The 22093-nt window shown below is 34.4% G+C and overlaps 1 protein-coding gene across 1 annotated transcript in view; it reads left to right on the forward strand.

Moving 5' to 3' along the window:
- LOC131040021 (agamous-like MADS-box protein MADS1) overlaps positions 1 to 20847 on the forward strand; it is a 61785-nt gene extending 40938 nt beyond the window's left edge. The window contains exons 5-7 of the mRNA XM_057972897.2: positions 20375 to 20416; positions 20550 to 20591; positions 20695 to 20847. Coding sequence (XP_057828880.2) covers positions 20375 to 20416; positions 20550 to 20591; positions 20695 to 20847 — 237 coding nt within the window. The remainder of the gene's footprint in view (positions 1 to 20374; positions 20417 to 20549; positions 20592 to 20694) is intronic.
- The last annotated feature ends 1246 nt before the right edge of the window (positions 20848 to 22093 follow it).

Below are 22093 nucleotides of genomic sequence, written 5' to 3' on the forward strand. Positions count from 1 at the left end.
ATATAATGAAGGTGATCATGACATAGGTTGGCATGTGTGCTAACTGGTTTAGGTGATCCATCGAAAGAGAAGCAAAGTACAAGGTTGAAGGCAGTAGGGTTAATGAACCTGTAGATGAACTCTATTGAGTGGTTGGTCAGTGATCTTGTCTCGATTGACACAATCGACCTTGCAAAGGTGGATGCTGAAAAAAGGGGCCACATGGAGGTGAAGTTACATGCATGCATAGGTCAATGTGATGTGGCGGTGAGATTGTTGGCGACTACTCCAACATTTAATGGTGATTGCGAAGCTCAAGAAAGAAAAGCAGAGGATTGTGGCTTGAGATGAAGGAAACAATAGAGATCTAGTAAAGAATGATCTTGCATATCTAAGAGGATAAAGGAAAACCCATCACTCATGTGTTTGATTAGACAAAAGGCCAAAAAGCATGCTACAGATGGCTAAAGAGAGAAGACGTGTTTCACAAGGTAAACAAATGGGCAATTCTCATTGATTCAGTGTTGAACATCGATCAAGAGCATCATATAAAATTGGATTTGATATGTCATGATGATTAGAGATCAGATCGGATGCAGATTGAGTGCATGGGAGAAACCCTAGCATGCCAATGTTCAAACTCACATCTTGTCGGGAAAATCTGGCTATAAGTATGGGAGCCAAATATATTGTTGGATAGTGTTGAATGATAGAGTGTTGCTGTTGTAGGAAAGAGGAAATCAGTCAAGTGCTCAATGATAATTAGAGGAGAGATTGAGTGTGAGAGTGAATAAGGTTGAAGAGTTTAGCCAGCAATAGTGAGGCAACCGATAGTATGAAAATGAGTCTGAGAAAGGTTTATACCGGTGGTGACTGAATCGGGAACTAAGAGTTATAGAATATTCTAGACAAGGCAAGCTGAGAACTGGCAGGTATCAGATAATAGATATCTAACTATGTGAAGAAGACCAGTGGTGACTAGCATTACTGTGATAGAGAGGCTGGAGAACCGACAGAGAGTAGAACCGACAGAGAAGGAGAGGCTAAACTAGAAAAGGTGTAGCAAAGAGTAAGGTGCAACATAGAGTGGGTTGCAATAGAAGATAAGGTTGTTGCAAATAAAAGGTGAAGAGAGAACTGACAAAGATCTATGTAGAGGTGAACTGGTGAAGAGACATACATGAGAGTTACAAATTTCTTTTGTAACAAGAAGATAACTTTTGTATTCAAGATATGATTTTATAATTACTGAGTTGGAGCTTGGTGCAGGGGTTGGTGCTCCCTTGGTTGGTGCCCTAATATCAGGGGTTGGTGCTCCTTGGGTTGATGCCCTAAATCAAGGGTTGGTGCTCCTTGGGTTGGTTCCCTAAAGCAGGAGTGGTTCTCCTTGGGTTGGTGCCCTAAATGTTGTAACCGAATATTTTATTGTGAGGCTGGGTTGGAGCAGTAGTCTCCACCAGCATTTCTCACTGAGGTTATTCCCATCTTGGGTTTTCCTCATATATATAGTGTTATGTGGTGTCCCTTTTATGTGTGGTTGCATTTGTGTCATTCTCCCATCTAACCGATATGTCTGCTTTATGTTAGATCTACTAACTGGTATACACACATAGGTTAGAAAAGGGTTAAGTTTAAAAATCACCGATTCACCCCCCTGCTCTTAGTGACATCTTGTGTTCAACAACAATATACTTTTCCCTATTGTGAAATCTTGCATATGGGCACTAAAATCTATATGCAATTCCTTAAATGATTTTCTTTCTCCTATAGAGTTCTCTAATTAAAATATTTATCTATGCTTTTTTTGAAAATTTAAGATTCATATTTTTTATTTGGCTCAACTATGGTTTCCAGTCACCCAATAATATACTTCTTATATAAAGTACGATGTAGAATTTGGAAGTGCATATCTTAGATGTTATACCTTAAAGGGGTCTCTAATAAACATCTTGAAACCTACTTGCTATCATACTATAGTAAACTTTTTCATATCCACACATCAGCCAAACATGATGGGTCCTTGAATAGACAAAATAAAATAAGGCATTCCTATTGAAAGAATAGATTAAAGTATCGAAAGAATGGAAAAGATACAATTTGTGTTACAAGTGCGGTTTTTGATGCACCAAAAGATCAACCTATTAATGCCCAATACAACCATTAGATTTATAGAGTCCATAGGAGGTGGTTAAGCCATGTCAAAAACCCAAGCACTACATTTCATAACATAAGGAGACCAAGGGTACACAACTTGCAACCATCCCCCAGAGCACAACCGAGGGGTTTTAACCTGTGACCAAGCTCTAATACCACTTGTTATAAGCGTGGTTTCCATTACACCAAAATATCAACCTATTAATGTCTGATACAACCACTAGACTTATAGAATCCACAAGAGGTGGTTAAGCCATGTCACAAACCCAAGCGCTACACTAAATAGAACAAGGAGACCAAGGCCACACCCCTTGCAACAATTTGACCTATGGGGGATAACCTCCATTTATATAGAGATGGGTTTCAATTGATGATAGGCATGGTCATCCATCAAAGCATATAGAATGATAAAATTGTTGTCGGAATATTATTTAGTAATTCCTCCAACTTGCATAGTTTTATGCTTTTATTTTTTTACCTTTATTTGGGATGACTACAATAAAAACTCTATTATTTTTTTAGTTTTAATTTTTTCCTTTATTTCCAATAATACAAGTTTTCCAATATCTAGATGTATCTAAGACCTATATAAAATGAAGTAGTTGTTATTCATTCTCAATCAGTTAGTCTAATCCTTGATAAGTTTATCAAGAAGGTCTTGTAATCTTTTGAATCAATGGAATATTTTATTTGTGTTCTAATTTTATATTTCTTTCATTTGGTATCAAAGCAGGTTGCAAGAGCTTTGATTGTGCAGGTTGTAGGTTAGAGCAGCAGTATCTCCATATGGCTAATGTAAAAGGTTTAGCATTTCATCTTCCATTATTTACTAGAAAAAACTCTGATTATTGGAGTATCAAGATGAAGACCCTACTATTTTCCCAATATCTCTTAGTCTTTAGGAACTAGTGGAAGATGGATATCAAGAACCTACTCATTAGAATACATTAAATGCATGGACACCCCAATAGAAAAATCAGCTTAAAGAAGGTAGAAATAAGGATAACAAATATCTTTTCACCATTCAATATACCTTGTATGTGTCAATATTTCCTCGAACTGCTAGTATGATAAAATCAAAGGATGCATGGGTGGCTCTACAAACTGCATACCAAGGTACATATAAAATCAAATTGGTAAGACTTCAAACTGTTCAAAGAGAATTTGAAAATTTGAGGATGAAGGAATTTGAGTCCATTCATGAATTTATTTCTAGGACTCAAGGTATTGTGAATCAACTTAGTACTCAACGAGAAATTGTATCAGACTAGAAAATTGTAGAAATTTTTGTGAGGTTTCTTCTTCATAAATTTGATCTAGTAGTAATTGCTATTGAAGAAAGTAAAGATCTAACTACACTCCAAGTTGCAGAGTTAATTGGTTCTTTGCAATCTCATGAGAAGCATATGCAATGTTCTATGAAATTTTTTGTTCAAGTTTTCAAGTCTTCTATGAATTTTGAGGAAAATTCCGAATCTCCTCCCTCTCACACTGCTAAATTTCAAGGTGAATCGTCTATAATAACAAAGGAATAGGTAGAGAAAGACGAAGAGGAAATAATAGAGGAAGAGGATGAAGTTGTGTTGATTGAGGGAGTATTAAGTGTAGATATTGTGAAAGATATGGGCACTATGAATCTAAGTGTAGGAAGAATAAATATGACTTGAATAAGACAAGAGAAATTTATGAAGAAGAGTCTTCTGACACAAATAATTCTACATTCTTTACATGCAATTTGGCCAAAGAATACCATGAGGATGTGTGGTTCTTGGATAGGAGCTTCTCAAATCACATGATAGGTAAATCTGATTTCTTTCCAAATTAGATTATTCCATGAGAAGTAAAGTTAAATTTGGAGATGATAAGGAGGTTGATATAGTGGAAAAGGTACCCTTGCTGTCAAGACTAAGAAAGGAGACACTACACATATACATAATAGTTTCTTTTTGCCAGAATTACAATATAGTCTTTTGAGTATAGGACAACTTCTAGAAAATAACTATAAAGTTGTATTTGAGGATAGTTGATGCAAAATCTTTGATAAATCTAACAATCATCATCTTGTAGAAAAGACTTATATGATAGAGAATAGATTGTTTCCTCTCAAATATGTTTCTAGTAAGTTGCATGCACCAAAATCAACCATAATTGATTCATGGTTATGGCATAAACGATATGGTCATTTGAATTTTCAAGGGTTAACTTTGTTGGATAAGAAGAATATGATGAGAGGGCTTCCTCTACTGAAGGAAAAAGAAGAAGTTTTCTCAGGGTGTGCACTTGGAAAGCATCATCAAGATAGTTTTTTGGTTTTCAAAAGCTTCAAGAGCCAAATCTCCTCTAGAGCTTATGTGTGCTGACATCTATGGGGATGTGCAAGAGAAATCATTGGGTAAGAACCTTTATTTTTTGACCTTTATTGATGATTACTCTCGCCACACATGGGTTTATTTTTTGAAGAAAAAATATGAAGCCTTTGCATGCTTCAAGAATTTTAAAGAAATTCTCGAAAAACAAAGTGGGTATCCTGTCAAGATACTTAGAATAGATAGAGGGGGGAGATTTTACTTCTAATGAGTTTGCTGATTTTTGTCTTAAGAATGGCATATAGAGACAAATTACTACCACATATATATCTCAATAGAATGTTATTGCTGAAATAAATAATCATACCATTAAGAAAATGGCATGAAGCATGTTGTAGACAAAGAATCTTACAAATATTTTTTTGGGAGAAGTAGTTGCCACTACATTATATATTCTCAATCATAGTCCTATGAAAGCAGTTCAAAATCTCACTCCAAAGGAAGCCTGGAGTGGTCACAAGACTTTATTGGCTCATCTTTGGATCTCTGGATGCTTGGCATATGTGCATGTTCCAGATCAAAAGCGGAATAAGTTGGATAGAAAATATCAACTTTGTATCTTTGTGGGTTACTCTACTACAACTAAATGCAACAAATTCTAGAAAAAGCAATGGATAGTTAGCCACGATGTAATATTTTATGAAGGGGGAATATGGTAGTAGAAAGATGATGTGCAGAAAAATCCATCAATAATCATAAACATGAAAGAAAAAAGTGTTCCTCCTCCTCTCCTCACAAGCTCAAGTGATAGTTCAAGCTCAAGATCTAGTCCTCCAAGCTCACCTATTTCTTCAAGTAGCACAAACTCAGGTGAAGATTTGTGTCCATGGTCACATCTAGTATCTATTCCAAGAAAGGTACAAATTTTGGTTGATATTTATCATAGGAGTGCTAATATTAGTCCAATTGTTAATTTTTCTTTATTTAGTACAATTAAAGAAAAACTCTCTATGTATGAAGAAAAAGTGAAAGAACTTGTATGGGTTAATGCTATGAATGATGAGATGAATTCCATTCATAAAAAATAATACTTGGGAATTAGTTCCACTTCCCAAAGGTAAGCAGGTGATTGGTGTGAAATGGATATACAAATTGAAATATCATGCAAATGGTTCAGTAGAAAGACATAAGGAAAGACTAGTTGCCAAGGGGTTTGCACAAACTCCTATAGTGGATTATGCTAAAAATTGTTCTCCTATGGCTTGACTTGATAAAGTAAAGATTATATTGGTTGTTGCAGCACAATACAAGTGGCCAATATTAAATTTCAAATAATTCTATTTCTTTCAATTCTTAGGAAAAAGGAATGTCACCAGTATGGGAACTACATGAGGTATGACACCCCACAACTTTTGTTAGAATTCCATTATCTTATGTCGTAAAGAGAGATTTCAAGGAGATTATGATTGTCATTAAAGCATAAAAGATGAAGGAATTACTTAAGTCAGGCCTCAAACTCACCTATTTGAGATGCCAAGCAAGAAGAAAAGATGGCAGAATTGGCTAAAAATATTTGAGAAATGAAATCAGTTTTGTATGGGAATGGTGATGCAGAGCCATGCTAGAAGACTATGATCAACTGACTGAAGAGTTTTTCAAAGGTAATACTTAAATAATTTATTATCTACCTACTAAAACTGAATTGGAGGCACACAATGATGCAACTCAGGTTGTTGAAAATTTGCAATGGCAACAAGTTCAGTCACGACTTATTGCTTGTGATTATTTAGAAGAGACTAAAGATCTTATGGACATTCTGGTCTTGAGGAATACAACCATGTCAAACCATAGAGGATGAAATCACAAATATAGAAGTCAAAGATGGAAGAAGACAACACGAGTAAAATCTTGCCAATTCTTCCAGTGGTAATTGCTCTGGTAGACCTATATGTAAAGTTTAGAAGTATAGACAAAGCATGCAAATTATTTGACAAAATGCCTAAAAGAAGGGGTGTTTCATGAAACTCAATGATTGTAGGATATGCACAATTTGAATTTCTAAAAAGGCTTTCGAAACTTTCAAGAAAACGTAGTTCGCAGGTGAAAATCTAAACATTGTTGTAGCAGCCATCATACTCCCAAATGAGAGCTAGGTACCACTAAGTTAGCTGATAAACTACAATATTGTTATAAACAATAATGGATTTTTCATTCACATATGTACATTTTAAAACTAATTAGTCAATTACATTATGGAAGATTTTTTAATAGATATTTATCATTTTTCTTAAGATTATATTGTGACAAATTTATTGAAGGCATATGCTTACAATAATGAATGAATGACATTATTAAGCTAGTAAATATTGAAATGAATAGGTGAACAATACTTGTACTTTTATTTGGATAAACAATGGACATTAGTTATGATGAATCCTAAGTAAGGTTATAGACATTATAAAATGGTGAAACTTTAATGTCAAGGTGAATTTTAAGATTTATTGGAGAGATGAATATAATATTATAATGTACCACAATATTGTTGTAATTCAAGAAAATCCCTCATGTCTAATATGGGTCCCCTATTACTAATGTATAAATATGGAAGTGATAAATGGTTATGCACCATTATATAACTTTAATCAAGTTTGAATTTAATGATCATGGACATTGATAATCTATCATGTGGAAATTATAGAACTGTACACCATATCATGATCATAACATTGGTACAAACTCGACGACCTCAACCTCATCATAAATCCTTAGGAATGAATTGTTATGTAAGTGCATCATGTTGTAAATGATACCTTCCAGCATATTGGTGTCATGCTTAATTAGATTAGTGAAGGAGCTCAATCATATAATATTATGCCTATGAGATGTTGTTTATTCTTGTGTACTATCCAATAAAACCTTACATGGCTTTGCCTAGAATTATAACTTTTGGATTTGGTAATTATGAATACAATAAGAAAATTATGTGTTAATGTATACATTATATGATATGGAGTCATGAACTAAAGATTATGTATGGTTCATGCAAACTATGAAAATTATTGTTAAGTAATCAACCTAACCTCAGTTTCATGAGATGAATCTTTAGGATATAATGAGAAAAAATTACTAGTGGTTAATCTTGCAATCAACAAAGTCACTGAAAATTAGATTAATGGGTCATTCAAAATTCATGGTGTGAGGTTTAAGTTGGATGTGGACCTCATAGCGACAGTAATAGGTATGCCCCACTCAGGTCTTAATGTTTTTAGAGATTTGAAAGTGTCTAATAATGTGGTTAAGCTTTTTCCATGCAAAGAGAAGGAGAGGGCAAAAATTGGTAAAGCTACAAAGGAATATTATGATGCTTCCAACATTAAGAAAATTTGGGGTTGTGTGTTGAATGCTATCATGGAATACATTACAATGGAGGGTCATTTTACTAGGGTCCACACATACCCTTTTGTGTTGTTAAACCATTTCAGGCATGAGAAAAGGATTTCCCTGCCCTACTACTTCTTCAGGTCTCTGTCAAGGTCTCTTAATAAGCATAGTATGAATCCTTCAACTCCAATGCTTCATTGTGGCCTCATTTTGCTCATCTATGAGCACTGAAAAATCCTTGATATCCAGGGAAATAAGAGATTGTCTGCGTCTCTAGGGAAAGGTAAGAGAAAGGTGAAGGAAGGTAAGCCCAACAAGGAGGAGTTGACTTAGAGCAAAAAGAGAAAAAGTGCTACTAGGATGAAAATTCAAGAGGACAAGAATGATTTAGAGGATACTAGAAAAGATGGTAGTGAGATGGAAATGGATGAGTTTGGAGGGGAGGAAAGCTGGAAAGAAGAGGATGTGGGGGAAGAGGAAGGAGAAGTTGAGGATGTTTCTGACCAAGATAGTCCTACCCATAGTGTTAGGTTAGGCAATGTCAATAGCCAACCAATGGAGGAGGAGGATGATAAGATTAATGAGGAAAAAGAAATGGATATTGAGCAGGAGAAGAATAAGGAATTTGAGCAGGCGATGGACAAGGAGAATCCGAGCAAGGATAAGGAGTATGCTGGAGAAGTGTTATTTCTGGATACTCTCAAAAAACCTATCTGAGGCTAGAATGGGTTTTGACAGGTGGACTTATGAAGGAATCAAGATTCTAGAAAAAAATGGGAAGCAGTGGGAAGAGAAAAGGAAGAAAGATGAAAGGGACTAGAAGCAATGGAAGAAGGATATGGAGGAAAAAGCTAAGAAGATGGAAGCTCAGATTGATAATCTGGAGGAAGGAAAACCTTCTATGAAAAATGTGTTGGTTATGATTCTGGATATCCTGACACCTGTTACTAAGATCCTAGATGAAATCTCTTAGGTCCTTGAGAGCTCCAACACTCCCAAACCCGACATGGACCTTGATATTGATGAAGATTCCATCGAGACTGGGACTGCGGAAAGTGCTCCTAGTGGAGCGGCAAAGAGAACAAGGGTGAGAATGAAGAAAGTTGTTGTGGCCTCTTCTAAGGAAATCCCTAAACTTAGGGATAATATTAAAGAATTGCATGGGATTAGCAGAAATCTGGCTAATGCGCTTAAAAACATTAAGTAGTTCCTTTTCTATTTTTTGTCTATTTTGGCTGGACGTTGCTGGTTCTATGGGGCTTTTTTGTTGGATTTTGCTAGTATCTATGCTGGTATTTTAGTTGTTTGTTCCTTCTTGTTTTTAATTCTCTAATTTCTTAAGGATCTTTTGTAAAGGGTTTCAGGGTACCTTCAAAACCTTCTTTTACCATAATTAAAAATAAAAGGATAATAATTTGAATAACTTTATGTTTGAATTCTAAAAGAAATAAGATGGCCAAAAGTTATAGATGAATTCTTTAGGTATAAGATAACCTTAAAGTATGAATCAAGCATATGATATAAATAATATGAGCCTTGGCTCTTGGTTATATAATATTATGAAGGTAACTTGTATAGTGGTACTATAACCACACCTCACCAAATATAACTCTAGTGATAAAACCTTGTACTTTGATAATCTTTTAATACCATGGTAAATTCTTTTTATAATTGGAAGGTCTATCAAACTCTTAAAGAAGATATCCTAGATATAAGAATTATCATGTGAAGTAAGGATGGGTAATATAATTAAATTACAATTTTTTTATATTAACTATACTATTATGTCTAGTTTATGTGTAGGGATTTTATTTGGATAAGTTGTCCTTATAAGTGCATGTTGCCTAGGGTGTGTCATTGAATATTCTTGATGGTTGACTACTTAGTTAATTATAATGTGTTTTACCATTTTGACCTCAAATCTGTTATCTTAACTTGGGATTGGGGATTGAATTTTTGTGCATATAGTTTTTTATTATGGTAAAAGAAGGTTTTGAAAGGACCCAAAACCCTTTACAAAAATATTACAAAAGATGTATCATAGAACACCCATCATAAGACTGGCCAATCAAAAAATGCCATAGGACTGAGAGACAGTAGAAACAACCTAACTAGACAACAAAAATCCAGTAGACACCAGCAAAGAAATAGAGATACAAACAAAAATCCTTAACCCAAATTCTTCAGTGTTTCAACAATTTTAACCTTGAGTTGATGCATCTTTCTAGTAGCATCCTTTAGGTCCATGATGTCCTAAGGCACACTTGAAACTTTTTTCTTCATACTTACTTTTGTGCGTTTTCCAGGGGGGCCCAAATCATCAATCCCAGCAATGTTATCCTTATCCAAATCTACAACATTCTTCTCCATATGAATCTTTTCTAATTTAGCTACCATACTAGACATATTCTTTGCAATCACTTTAAAATTCTATGGCCACTCTTCATAATGTTACAGAGAGTGCTCCCACATGTACTAAGCCTCTCCTTAGTGTTAGAGAGCTTCTTGTCATACATTTCCTTAATTTTTTGGGTAGCTTTCATATTTTTGGCTAAACAGATAGAACGAGAAAGAAATTTTATCATTGTGGTGAAAATGATTCAACAACACAAAATGATACCCGTAAATTTTAGTGAACCTCTCATATAGGTGAAAGAACTCCACAATCTCCCTCAAAAGCTCCCTCCATATCAACTTAATCTAATGAGGCTCGATGTGGGTTTTATTTAACTTGACCAACCTAGCTTTCTCCTTGTCCTTCATAATTAATTTCTTGATGATAGCGATTGACACCTTTCTATCTCTATAGAATTGAATCCCCTTCAAGTACATGCTCGACACTTCTGCAATAAGCCCTTGATTAATAACTATAACCCTACCAAACAAGTTCACTTTTCCATTCTTCTATCCCTTAACAAACTACTTGGTGATATTCTGATCGTGCCCATGCAATTTCTCTAGGAAGGGCATAACTCCCTCTTGTTGCAAACGAGGCCAGATAGTAACATTCTTCCTCTAATTATCATAGCTAGGTATCTCCACTCTGTGTCTATGACACCCCATAGTATCAAGCTTAAACAAAATCATAGAGAGCCCAATAGAAACATAGTAGCTAACTAAAAACCTATTGCTAGCTTCCCAAGAAAGAAACACCCATAAAACGTGTGAGGGAACCTAACAATAATGATAATAGAAGGTACTCTAATAGAGAGCCATCCAAGTAATAATAGAAACTTTAATTACCCTCATCATCAAAATTAGTGGAAATCCCTTCGAATCTACCATGTGTCTAATCATACATCAGAAGGGATTTGACCTCAGCATCCAACGTGTCCTCATTATACCATATCTTTTTCACCTCAACCTTAAACCCCACATTAGCAAAATAATATACCAAAAAATTCACTTCTATATAAGGAAGGAAAATAAATAATTTATCAAAGGTTCTAATAATACTAATAGAATCTTTAATTAAATTCTCAATAGTCCACAAGGCTCTATTTCTCCCTTTTAGGCACTGGATTATATTATTCAAATCACCCTCAATCCAAACCTTCCAACAATTTGCAAAGTTTGAAAGGCACCCATGGCTTCGACAAGGTGGTTAGTCTGGCTACCCATGGGGATTGCCACCACCATAATACACCTACGATACTCTCTGTGCATATAGTCAAGTGCTAATAATGCTTGAGAATCAAAAATTAAAAATCCAATGGTGTAACAATGACACTTGACTCTTATTTGATAAGATTATATAGGAAGTGGAATTAATATATATGTAAGACTCTGCTTTATTGGCCTTTTCATAAGGTGATACAATAATGATCATGTATATGAGCTTCCATTAATAATGTAGCATTTAATGCTTTGTGAGGAAACTCCAAATTGTAGCATACTCCTATGATTGTATGATGTTTGATCAGTAAAATTTTCAAGTTGTAAAATTAATAAACGTAAGAATATTGGGTTGCACCATTGTATGCAAAGGTAGTGTAGGAAATGGGTTCAAAATAAGGTACCACATTATCCTATCGTACTATTCCGTCGAGTTTAAAAACCTTACATCAATGTTGTTTGAATGGTTGCTTGGAAGTCATGTGGTGTTGGTTATTTTAATTAGTGCATCATGGGTCATATGATAATGGTCGCAATTTGTGTGCAAACAAGGGGAATTTATTGTGGATAGGAGACTCAACCTAGTCTCTATATTAATAAGGTGAACCTAAAATGGTTTTGGTATATTTATATTGAATCATGAATATTAATATATAGAGATTAATTGAGACCCAAATATCATTAAAGGGTAGTATTATTAATTAAAGAGAATTATCAACAAATCATAGGTTACAAGAATCTATGTGTTAGGTGTCCCTTGAAAGACTTGGTAAGGAGAACTGCGTGTGACTTTGACCCATTTGGAAGTGGGAATGTAGGCAGTCCATAGGTGAAGGATTCCCATGTGAATTTAAGTCTTTAGGGGTAGGATCATGGGGAGAATAACTCCAAGGTATGGGATTGTTCCTAACCTGTCAACCTGACCTTTTTCATAGGCTTCAAAGGAGGTCGAATAGGCATTAGAAGATTATGAAAGAGTTAAGATAGCGTTTTAATCTTGTTATTAATATATATCATGTTTTTGAATGATTAGTTGATAAAGTGAAATGGTACATTGCCTTATGGTCTATTTGTTTGTCTATTGAGTAGAGGTTGTCCTATGTTGGATCCAAGTGATCTCATGCAGTTGTATGATTTAATCTTAGAACTATAAGACTTTGTTTATACTCCTAGATCAGTCAACTACGATCTATTTATTTTGAATTAGGAACCTCTCTTCTAGTTATGGTGCTAAGATAAGTATAGGTACTGACTTTTATGACAATGGATGGAGGTGGGATCCAATGAGGGAATAGGTAGAGGATAGTATTCCTTTTACACATAGATTAGTCCACTCTATTCAAAGTATTCACTGACGGATAAATCCTATGGCCCCTTAAGATAATCTTATCCATTCGAGTTGGATAGTAGTCAAGGAGCGTACTATGTCAGTAGACTACCAATCGTACCACCTAGTTAGCAGATGGATGCTACTAATTTCATGCAAGCAATGGGTACTTACATTGACCTAGGATTTTTGGATGGATTGTGCCATGAGCATGTGGGCCTAGGGTCCAGTTGCATGCTGGCAATGGACGTCCTTGTTGCTTAGTTGTCCAATGGACTTTAAGGAAGAGAACTTCTAATGAAGAATAGGTAGGTAATAATTGGACCGATCTAATTGTCTAACTTTGGGCATATCTTGAGGTGGAAAAGGTATAATTGGCTTTCTTAGGATAAGGATATACAGCTGGTGTAGTATGGGATACATCGAACCTTGTTCCCACTTTCTTGTTTGTGAGAAAGACTAGACAAAATAATTTGTCCACAATGTAGTGTGCAGTGCAACGACATTTCTTTAATCTAGGATGCACTATGGGAAAGTGGTAGCTAGCCAATATAGATATGTCAGTTCATCATTGTGTAAATTCTAGTCACTAGGTATGTGATACCTATTGAAACTAGTCACTACCTATGAGTGATGTATATGGAAGCTAGTCCCTATGGATGCAAGACATATGCTAGAGCTAGTCACTTTGTATATGTGACATAGGCCAGAGATAGTCATCATGTGTGTGATGTGTATGAGATAGTCCCATGTGTTAATGTGAAGTGTGCTCAAATCACTCTTAATGGAATTGGATATTGTTAAAGGATATGACCCATAACTAATTGAGTATCTTTGTATGTTACTTGATGGCAATTGGTTATTTCTATATTATGATTGGAATATTTGATAAATATTCTTGGTTTAAAGAGATCAAAAATATTATAAAAGAGGAGAGAATGAACTACCATTAACACTTTGGTCAAACTATGAACCCTTTGACTTCCCTCAAAGGGATAAGTAGGCAGGGTCATTTGGAATGGACCCTCGAGGCTTAAGTATAGGTCTAATGGGGATCCTAACCTCAAGAGCTTACCACCATTGAGTGCAAGAATAAGTGGTGGTGTTGAGTTGTCACCATCATGGTGATTGAAAAAATTACAAATTCAACATATCTAAGTTGGAACAATAAGATCAGTCGATTGACTTGGCACTCGTGAATATTGAAAAAAATTAAAAAATTGTAGTGTCCAAGGGGTGGATATTACATACTTCTCATTCATGGGAGGAGTATCTAGAAACTAAGTTGATAATTTAATTTGTATATATAGAGGAAAGATCTAATACTTTACTACTTGGACTATTGTTACCATGTTCTTTATCTTATTCTTTACAAATATGATATAATCTCATTTTTCTATTAGTAATTTTTTGCCTTTAGGACCTACTATCCAATACTCAAGAGATTATTCTTTATCTATAAAGAGTAATAAATATTATCTATCTCCTTTCTATCACCTACTTGGTGTAGATAACAACAAACTATTTTCCTACTAATGAAGCCATTTCATTATTCCTTATTATATCAAAATTGTGACTTTCTTCTAAGTGAATACAAATAAAATTTTGTTTCAACTTATATTGTTGTAGCACCCATTATCCATGTACTTTATTTTGGCATTTCCCTGCATCGATGATATGAGTCATAGGCCCAAAATCCATAAGGTCAATAATCTCTCAAGCAGGAAGGGTGTCAAACATAGGAAGAGTGAGTAGTATATATATGTTGAAAGAGATAAGAAGTAGTATAATTTTTTTCTTTAGGGATACATAAATTTATCATGAAAGGAAATGTAATATTTATATCATATTTAAGTCTCCAAAACATTATCTTTTCTAGATTTAAACAAGTGACAAATAGATAGGTCTTATTTTTTGTGGGATGGGAAGGTTAGGCTTTGGTAAAAGAATGGGTAAGGAAGGAGGAGGAAATCTTCCACCTTTTGTAGTGTATTGGTGGTGCAGCCATGACCAGTGGATCCTCAATGAGAATTTAATTGCTCATGTAGCAAGAATAACACAATGGAAGCAATAGGAAAACATAGAAAGAACATAAATTCAGATCATATTATCATCCTAGAACATCTGGTAACCAACCGGTTATCGTCATACATTTATAACTAAACATCTAGTAAACAATTGGTTATATGTCGACTAACATGCCAGATTAAAACCCTACCGGGACTCTCAGAGTCATCCAAATCGCTAATCATGAATCCAAAATTACATCCTCATCAACTGTCTTCCTTTCCCCCTACAAATGATCACATAAAATCATATAAATACCCTTGGGAACTTATCTGGGTTGGCCACAAAATATTACATTTACCAAAGTAGGAAAATTAAATGTGTAAATAGGTCGACCCTAAGATGAAAGGAAATCTCTCTAGAAAAGAAAAACCAAGAAGTGTGGATCAATAGGGAGGTCGAACACACACGAAAGGACATCGAGAAAGACCCAAAACAGATGCATAAACCAAGAGAATTCTCCCAAAAAGAAGGAAGACCAACTAGTAAAACTATCCCGGAATCTAGAAACAGCCAAACCGGTAGCAATATTGGTGCAGGAGCACCTAATTGAGAAAAACTCCCCTTTTTGAGTATTTAATGCTTTCATATTTGTAATATCTTGTGTCAAGTTTATAATTTTGTTTTAGGTTGTTGTGTGTCTTTTTTCATGGTTTTAATCTCATTTTGGGCTCAAGAGGTCAAGTTTTGCCTTTCAAGCTTTGAGTTGACAATTTTTTTGCAAAAATGTGCAAAATTGCCAAAAACGTCTTCTAATGCTTTCCAAAGCATTGAAACATGTTTGATAAGTGTTTTTAAGCATGTCTAAGGTGTCTAGACAAGTTGATAAGGTTATATTGTCAACAATGTCTCCTGGAGCAAGAAATGTTGTCATTTGGGCTTGTAAAAGTTGTCATTTTTTGGGTTTTTCTAGCAAAATGTAGTTATGGAAGCCTCATGTCCATATAGGGCTTGGTAACTAATTATAAATGCTATAAAAAGGCCTCCATTTTCCTAGAGAAATGTTGGTGATTGTATGAGCAAGAGTTTCCTAATAAAAATTATGAAATTCTGGCTTTTATGACTGGTTTTTCCTTCCTTGGAGTAACAGTCCGTACTGTAGCTTTCATAGTCCGTATTGTACCTTTGGGAATTGTGCACAATATTTGTACAATTCTATCTAAGTGATTGTTGTACTATTTTCTTTTGGCAATTTGTTTGTACAAAATTATTTTACTTATGTGTGCTCACTGCCCTATCAAGGGTTTGAGGTTCCAAAATGCCACCACTTGACTAATCCTAGTCTAGGATCCCACAAAATGGATTTAGTCAAGTTGGTACTCATTTATATAGTGTACATATATTTTCCTTTATGCCAAAATTGTGTTTGGAAGGAGGACTTGAGTGAATACTAGGCAAGTATTGAATACTCGGCTAGTAGCATGATCAAAAACTCAAGATTTGCACCCAAAAGAAATTTGGAGTGAACAAATATATGAGGCAGAGGTCTGGATATATGGCCAAGGTTATTGAAGATCACCTTGTTTTTTTAGAGTATCTTGTTCCTATTAAATGTTCTCACTTTGTAAACAAAATAGTGAGTTCACTATTTTTGTAAATTGTGTTTGTCAAAATGCTCAAGGAATGCTTCAAAGCATAATCCAAGCCTTATAACCATGAAGGATATGTAATAGGTAAGTTCATTAGTGTTTTTTAGACCTCATTGAGGTGTACTTATAGTTCAATTCCCTTGTTATGCAGGTCTAAAGAGGTGGCAGCAGCTGACTGGTAAAAGGCAGCATTTTGACAGTGACAGTGGTATTCCACTTCCTTTCTCAGATGTGTGCCAAGTGTTTGGTATTATGTTTGTAGGGGAGTAATAGGGGAAGGCTTTATTTTGTGTGGCATAAGTCCTAAGCCAATTTTGAGGCTTGATTAGTGGAGTTGGGAAGGTTTCTCTATGTTCTTTGGTCTAAACCCTACCAAACCCTACAATTATGCCACAAATAGTGGACAGTCCTCATTTTACACTAACAGTGGCCTAAACCATGAAAATAAACTAGCATATACCTTAAAACTACCATCCAAATCAAGTTTGTTGGAGGAGAGACCCATCATAGAGCAGGACAAGCAAAAAAGTGTCAATTACCCCTCCACGGGCTAGTAGCCTTTTGACTGCATAAAACACACTTTACAAGAACCCGATTGCAAGGAGGACTTTGGGACTCATGGAATTTTGTGAGATCATCCTAGAACATTGAAACAAATGATGTATAGGACCTTGGACAGTGTACAATCCCTTTTTGAGGTTTTGACCCTTGGTTGGTGAGTTGAGTAAGCCAAAGGCTATGGGCCTAAAACCAAGTTTGATTGTCAAACCTTGAGTAAATCTTGTTGCTCTATATGTACTTTTTGGAGTCTCCTAATGCACTCTAAAATAGTGAGTTGAATGCCAAAATAATAGGGATTGAGAATGTGTAGATGGGTGGAGTGAGCAATTGAAGAAAGTTTGAGTAAGGGTGTGAGTTTTCACCAAGAAGGGAGGTTGATGGTGAGGACTTGTAGAGAGACCTATCAAGTGTAACTAAACCTGTTATTGCAAACATCAGGAGCAGACACAAATAATACCTCTTGTTTCCTTTTATGGCATTTTGACTCAAATTGGCCTTTTGAGCGCTTACCTAGCAACCTCCCTATCAAATATCTTGCTGGAAAAGAATATAAATGGAATGAAATTATAGAATTAAGCACATGATCAAGCCTATAAATCAAAAATATGATCTACAATGAAAAGCAAGCAACTACCAGAACATACCGACAAGAACACAAAAAACTCCATAATGAACTAAATAAGAACTAAACAAAGATGAATATTATTGGTTGATGCAAGATTGCTCATAGATCAGTGATGTTCTTGCATCAATTGGGTTGGAGGTTCTATACGCACTTTGATTCCTTGTTCCATATATACAAGACCTTTTCCACTATATCCTTGTTTAAAAATCATGTCAAAATCCAAGAATATAATTTGGTTACAAATCTAAAGGAGATGGACTCTCATCATAGACTTCGCATTGAACTTTGTTGTGTAAGTATACTTTGAAGGACCAAAGAGATGAATAGATGAAAGGTGATGAATCCTTGTACGAGGATGCACAACTTTATCATTATTATTCATGTACACTTGAGAGGTAAGAGATTCTTTTTTCATTAGTTTTTCTAGTTGGGAAGAAGTGTTCTCATCATCTAAAGCTTCATCTCTACTCAATGTTACATTAGGTGACATACCATTAAGGAAATGCAAAACATCAAGTTGTCTCAAAATATGTTGATTGCTAAGATAAATTGTAGGGGATCAAGGAGAATCTAAGGTGATAGAAGTATTGAGAGTTTGATGGTCAATGCGTTAAGAATGCCCCTATTACACCAAAGTAACCTTATGAGAAGATGATTCGTCATTACTCTTCAATGTTACAACTTGGTTAGAGAGATAATTGATAGGAGCATTAATTCATTTCTCATGATGAAGGGATACGATAGGAGAAATACAAGCATTATTCATCTCAACATAACCCATAAGAGGATTATCAAAGATACCACTTGAAACATCTACCAAATCTTTAATGAAATCCAAGCATTCAATAAACATCTTTAAAAATAGCATTTTATAGAAACATGAAATATGTATGAAGGATTTGAGAAATGAAGTCAATGTAGGCAACATCTTTGAAACCCTTATTATATAATACACTAAAATGTAATGGATTAATGAAACTAAAATAATTTATTGTTCAACACATTGTTTTGATAAATGTAGCTAGTAAACCTTGTAATCAAATGTGAAATCTTAAAGAAATCATATTTTGTGAAATCCATAGTGAAGAATCGGACCTAAAAACACCCAATCAAAATTATGCAAAATGCAAGAAGCATTGGGTTCACAATTGGAAATGTAAGATTGTGGAACAAGGTTCACTAGTCCAAACATGTAAAGTAGGAATCAAACACATTCACATCAACAATACACTCAAGAATAATCAATAGGCCCATTTACAAACCCATGGGAGTGCTAGGCATAATGATAAATTATTCCAATTTATGCTTTTAGTTTATATATGGTTGGATAAAATAGAATAATAAAATGCAAGAACTAGGTGAAATGATATAAATTTGACAGTAATCAACATCTTCGAGTTAAATATGTAAATTAAGAAAAAAGATCTAGAAGTAGGAATAAAAAAGGAACTCATCTTTGCAATTTGAGCTCGAACGTGTCGATCAATGCCAATAGGTGTAATTGATCTGAAGGTGTCAAATGCAAATATAGTTAATAAGTTCTAGATCAAGATGTCACAAAAATTATCTCCCTAACATTTTTTCATAAATGTGTCTAACACTAACAATAGTTGCCACTTATAGGGCTTTCTACTTCTTTAAAGTTTTGATCTCTTTGTCTTAGTTTGTGATTCCTAGATTTGCAATCCATTTTTGACAAAACTGAATCCTACACACATAAAAGAGTGAAGAAGTTGTTAGGCGATATAGGGGTTTTCCCCAATCAAATTCTAGATTAGAATTAACCCTACAACAATGTTGATTAGGAAAAGAGAGTTTAGCCTTGTAGGGAAGAGGCCTAATTTAAACTGAAATGTTGAATTAACAAGATTATACTTCAAGCTTGATGATGTTGATGATGATGTAATTCTCTTTGGATAGGACCCTCAAAGGTTGATGTAATAAAATAACACAACAAGATGATCAATCATAAAAGCCCACTTGCATGAAAATGTTATAACTTATTGCTGCATAAAGCTCAGATCTGAAGAAATTTGCTCATAATGTTTGTTGTAGGAGGTGATTAGAATGTATGGATATGATAGGATCTATAAGTGAATTAAAAAAGATGCTCTCATATAGGGTTCCACGGTATTTCATAAATCAGGCAAACCATAGTCATATTTAATTCTTGAAATCATAAATCAACTAGTGGGAATTAGCGCATCAACAAGTTCACATTTTGGTCCAATTTGGGGGGCTATGGCACTTAGCACCGTAGTCCACTAGGACTATGGCACTTTACTCCAACCACAAAGGGATGGAACAAACGGAAATTAGACCTGCATAGGCTTAATGAACAAAATCTCGACTAGAAATGAAGTTGTAAAAATAAATAGAAAGAAATTATTCGAAAACATTTCAAACTAAAAAAATTAGTTTCTAAATTCATAAATATTATTGATTAAATAAATTTTATTCACTAAAAGTACATTGTTATATTATTTTTAAGTTTTATAGAAATTAATTTTTAAAATTAATTTTTTATTTATTTTTTTAAGTTCTATAGAAATTAATTTTTAAAATTTAATTTTTTTTTTTAAATAAATAAAAATTAATAAATCAAAATAATACATATGCCTACTACGGGCACTTAAAAGTTATTTAGATGTTTATAGTTTTCTGAGTAGTAATGACTTGTTCAAGTTGTATGACTCTCAGCTTCAATTTCTCCTTTTACTTTCCCTACTTCACCAGTAACAGACATACCTTGTTTATTTTCCTTCAACAGGATGAAAGGTTAAGTGAGGAGATTGTCGAGCTGCAAAAAAGGGTATGAAACCTCTGAAATCACACTATCTTGCATTCATTCATTGAGATTTAGCTTTAGGAATTATTGTAATGGCATTCCTTTCACTTATCTTTAAATAGTTTATCAATATTTGTAATCTATATCATGGCTGCAGGAACGGCATTTACAATCACATAATCAGTTTCTATTGAACACGGTACCATACAGCTGCCTCTCTTTAGATATTCCAATTTATATTCGGTATGGACACTATTCTTTCCACTTTACTGAAAAGAGTAGTCATTGATATTATTTGTCAGATAGAACGAAGCAAAGGCACCAAATGTAGAGTAGAGCTGGATAGTTTAGCTCAAGGGATTGCACAGAATCTGCTCGCTATTAATTCAGGAGAATCTCAGCAATACTCCAATGGCAATAATGTAGTTATTGAAACTGCTCTTCAACTTGGGTAAGGATTCATAGATCATTTGTATCTATCTCCATGATATACATATGCATAGTATTTTAAGGCCGGTGTTGAAGTTCATTTGTACAACCTGCAGATGAAGATTTTGCTGGCGAGTCAGATTCTTCAAACATGGAACTATTTCATAAAGTCGTTTTGTACATATCAATTGCAGAAATAAATTTTTAATAAAACCATTTTCTGCACAACAGTTGCAGAAATAATTGGATCATTTATCTAAGTGCTTAAATTGTACTAGAATTCTTACTATGCCAGCCACTGTAAGGAATTTGTTAATTTCTTAATTATTTGAGAAGAAGATAGGATTATAAATATTTGTGGTCATGGCATATGTAATAGCAAGTTTAATTAGTGCTAAACAAAATTAATTTAAGATATTTTTCTCTCCGTTCAACGAAAAAAAGTTATCATTGACAGTCATTTTTAGAAAAATCAAAGTGATACAACAAATATTATCTTTAAAAAATACGATTTCATAATTTTTTGTTTATTTATATATGAATGAAATACGTTTAAAATATATAATGAAATGTAAACCAAAAGTAATAAAAAAAAATGCTTACATGATAGAAAATAGCTCTATCTCCCATCTAGCATAGCAATATATGTTAGGAATATGAAGTCCAACGGTCACATGACCATTCATCTTCCCAGATTCTTCACTTGATAGCTGGCTATCATTATATAAATAGATGAGTACAGGTCATGTAATTGATCATTGGCTAATAGTTAAGATTTCCCTACTTTCTAGTGGATGTAGCCAAATAATGGTGAACCACATAAATTGTTGTGTCATGTGTTATTTTGTGTGTTGTCCTAATTTGTGTTCAGTTGTTTTGTATTCTTTATATGTTTTCTCTACTGGATTAAACTAACAATTGGTATCATAGCTTAGGTGAAGTCAAGTTGAGCAAAGATGGAAAGGTAGATAGATAGAGGATTGAAAATTCTTGAGAAGATGCAGAAGTTAGAAGTTAGAGAAACTGGTTGCTGGTATTGTGACAAGCGAGGCCACATCAAAAGAAATTGTTGGCCTTTCAAGAAGGCTGCAAGACAACCAAATGATGAAGACACCGATTCAGTCGTTGAGGAATTTCTTGCAAATTTAGACTCAGTGTAGAATAAAATTGTGCAAGTGAAGGCTAAAATGAAGCGTTGTGTACATTTGTGGGATGGCTGGAAAGATGAGGAGAATTTGGACTTGAAAGATGGTAAGATAAATAGTGAAATCA

Source organism: Cryptomeria japonica, chromosome 5 (assembly GCF_030272615.1).
Source record: "Cryptomeria japonica chromosome 5, Sugi_1.0, whole genome shotgun sequence".
Classification (NCBI taxonomy): domain Eukaryota; kingdom Viridiplantae; phylum Streptophyta; class Pinopsida; order Cupressales; family Cupressaceae; genus Cryptomeria; species Cryptomeria japonica.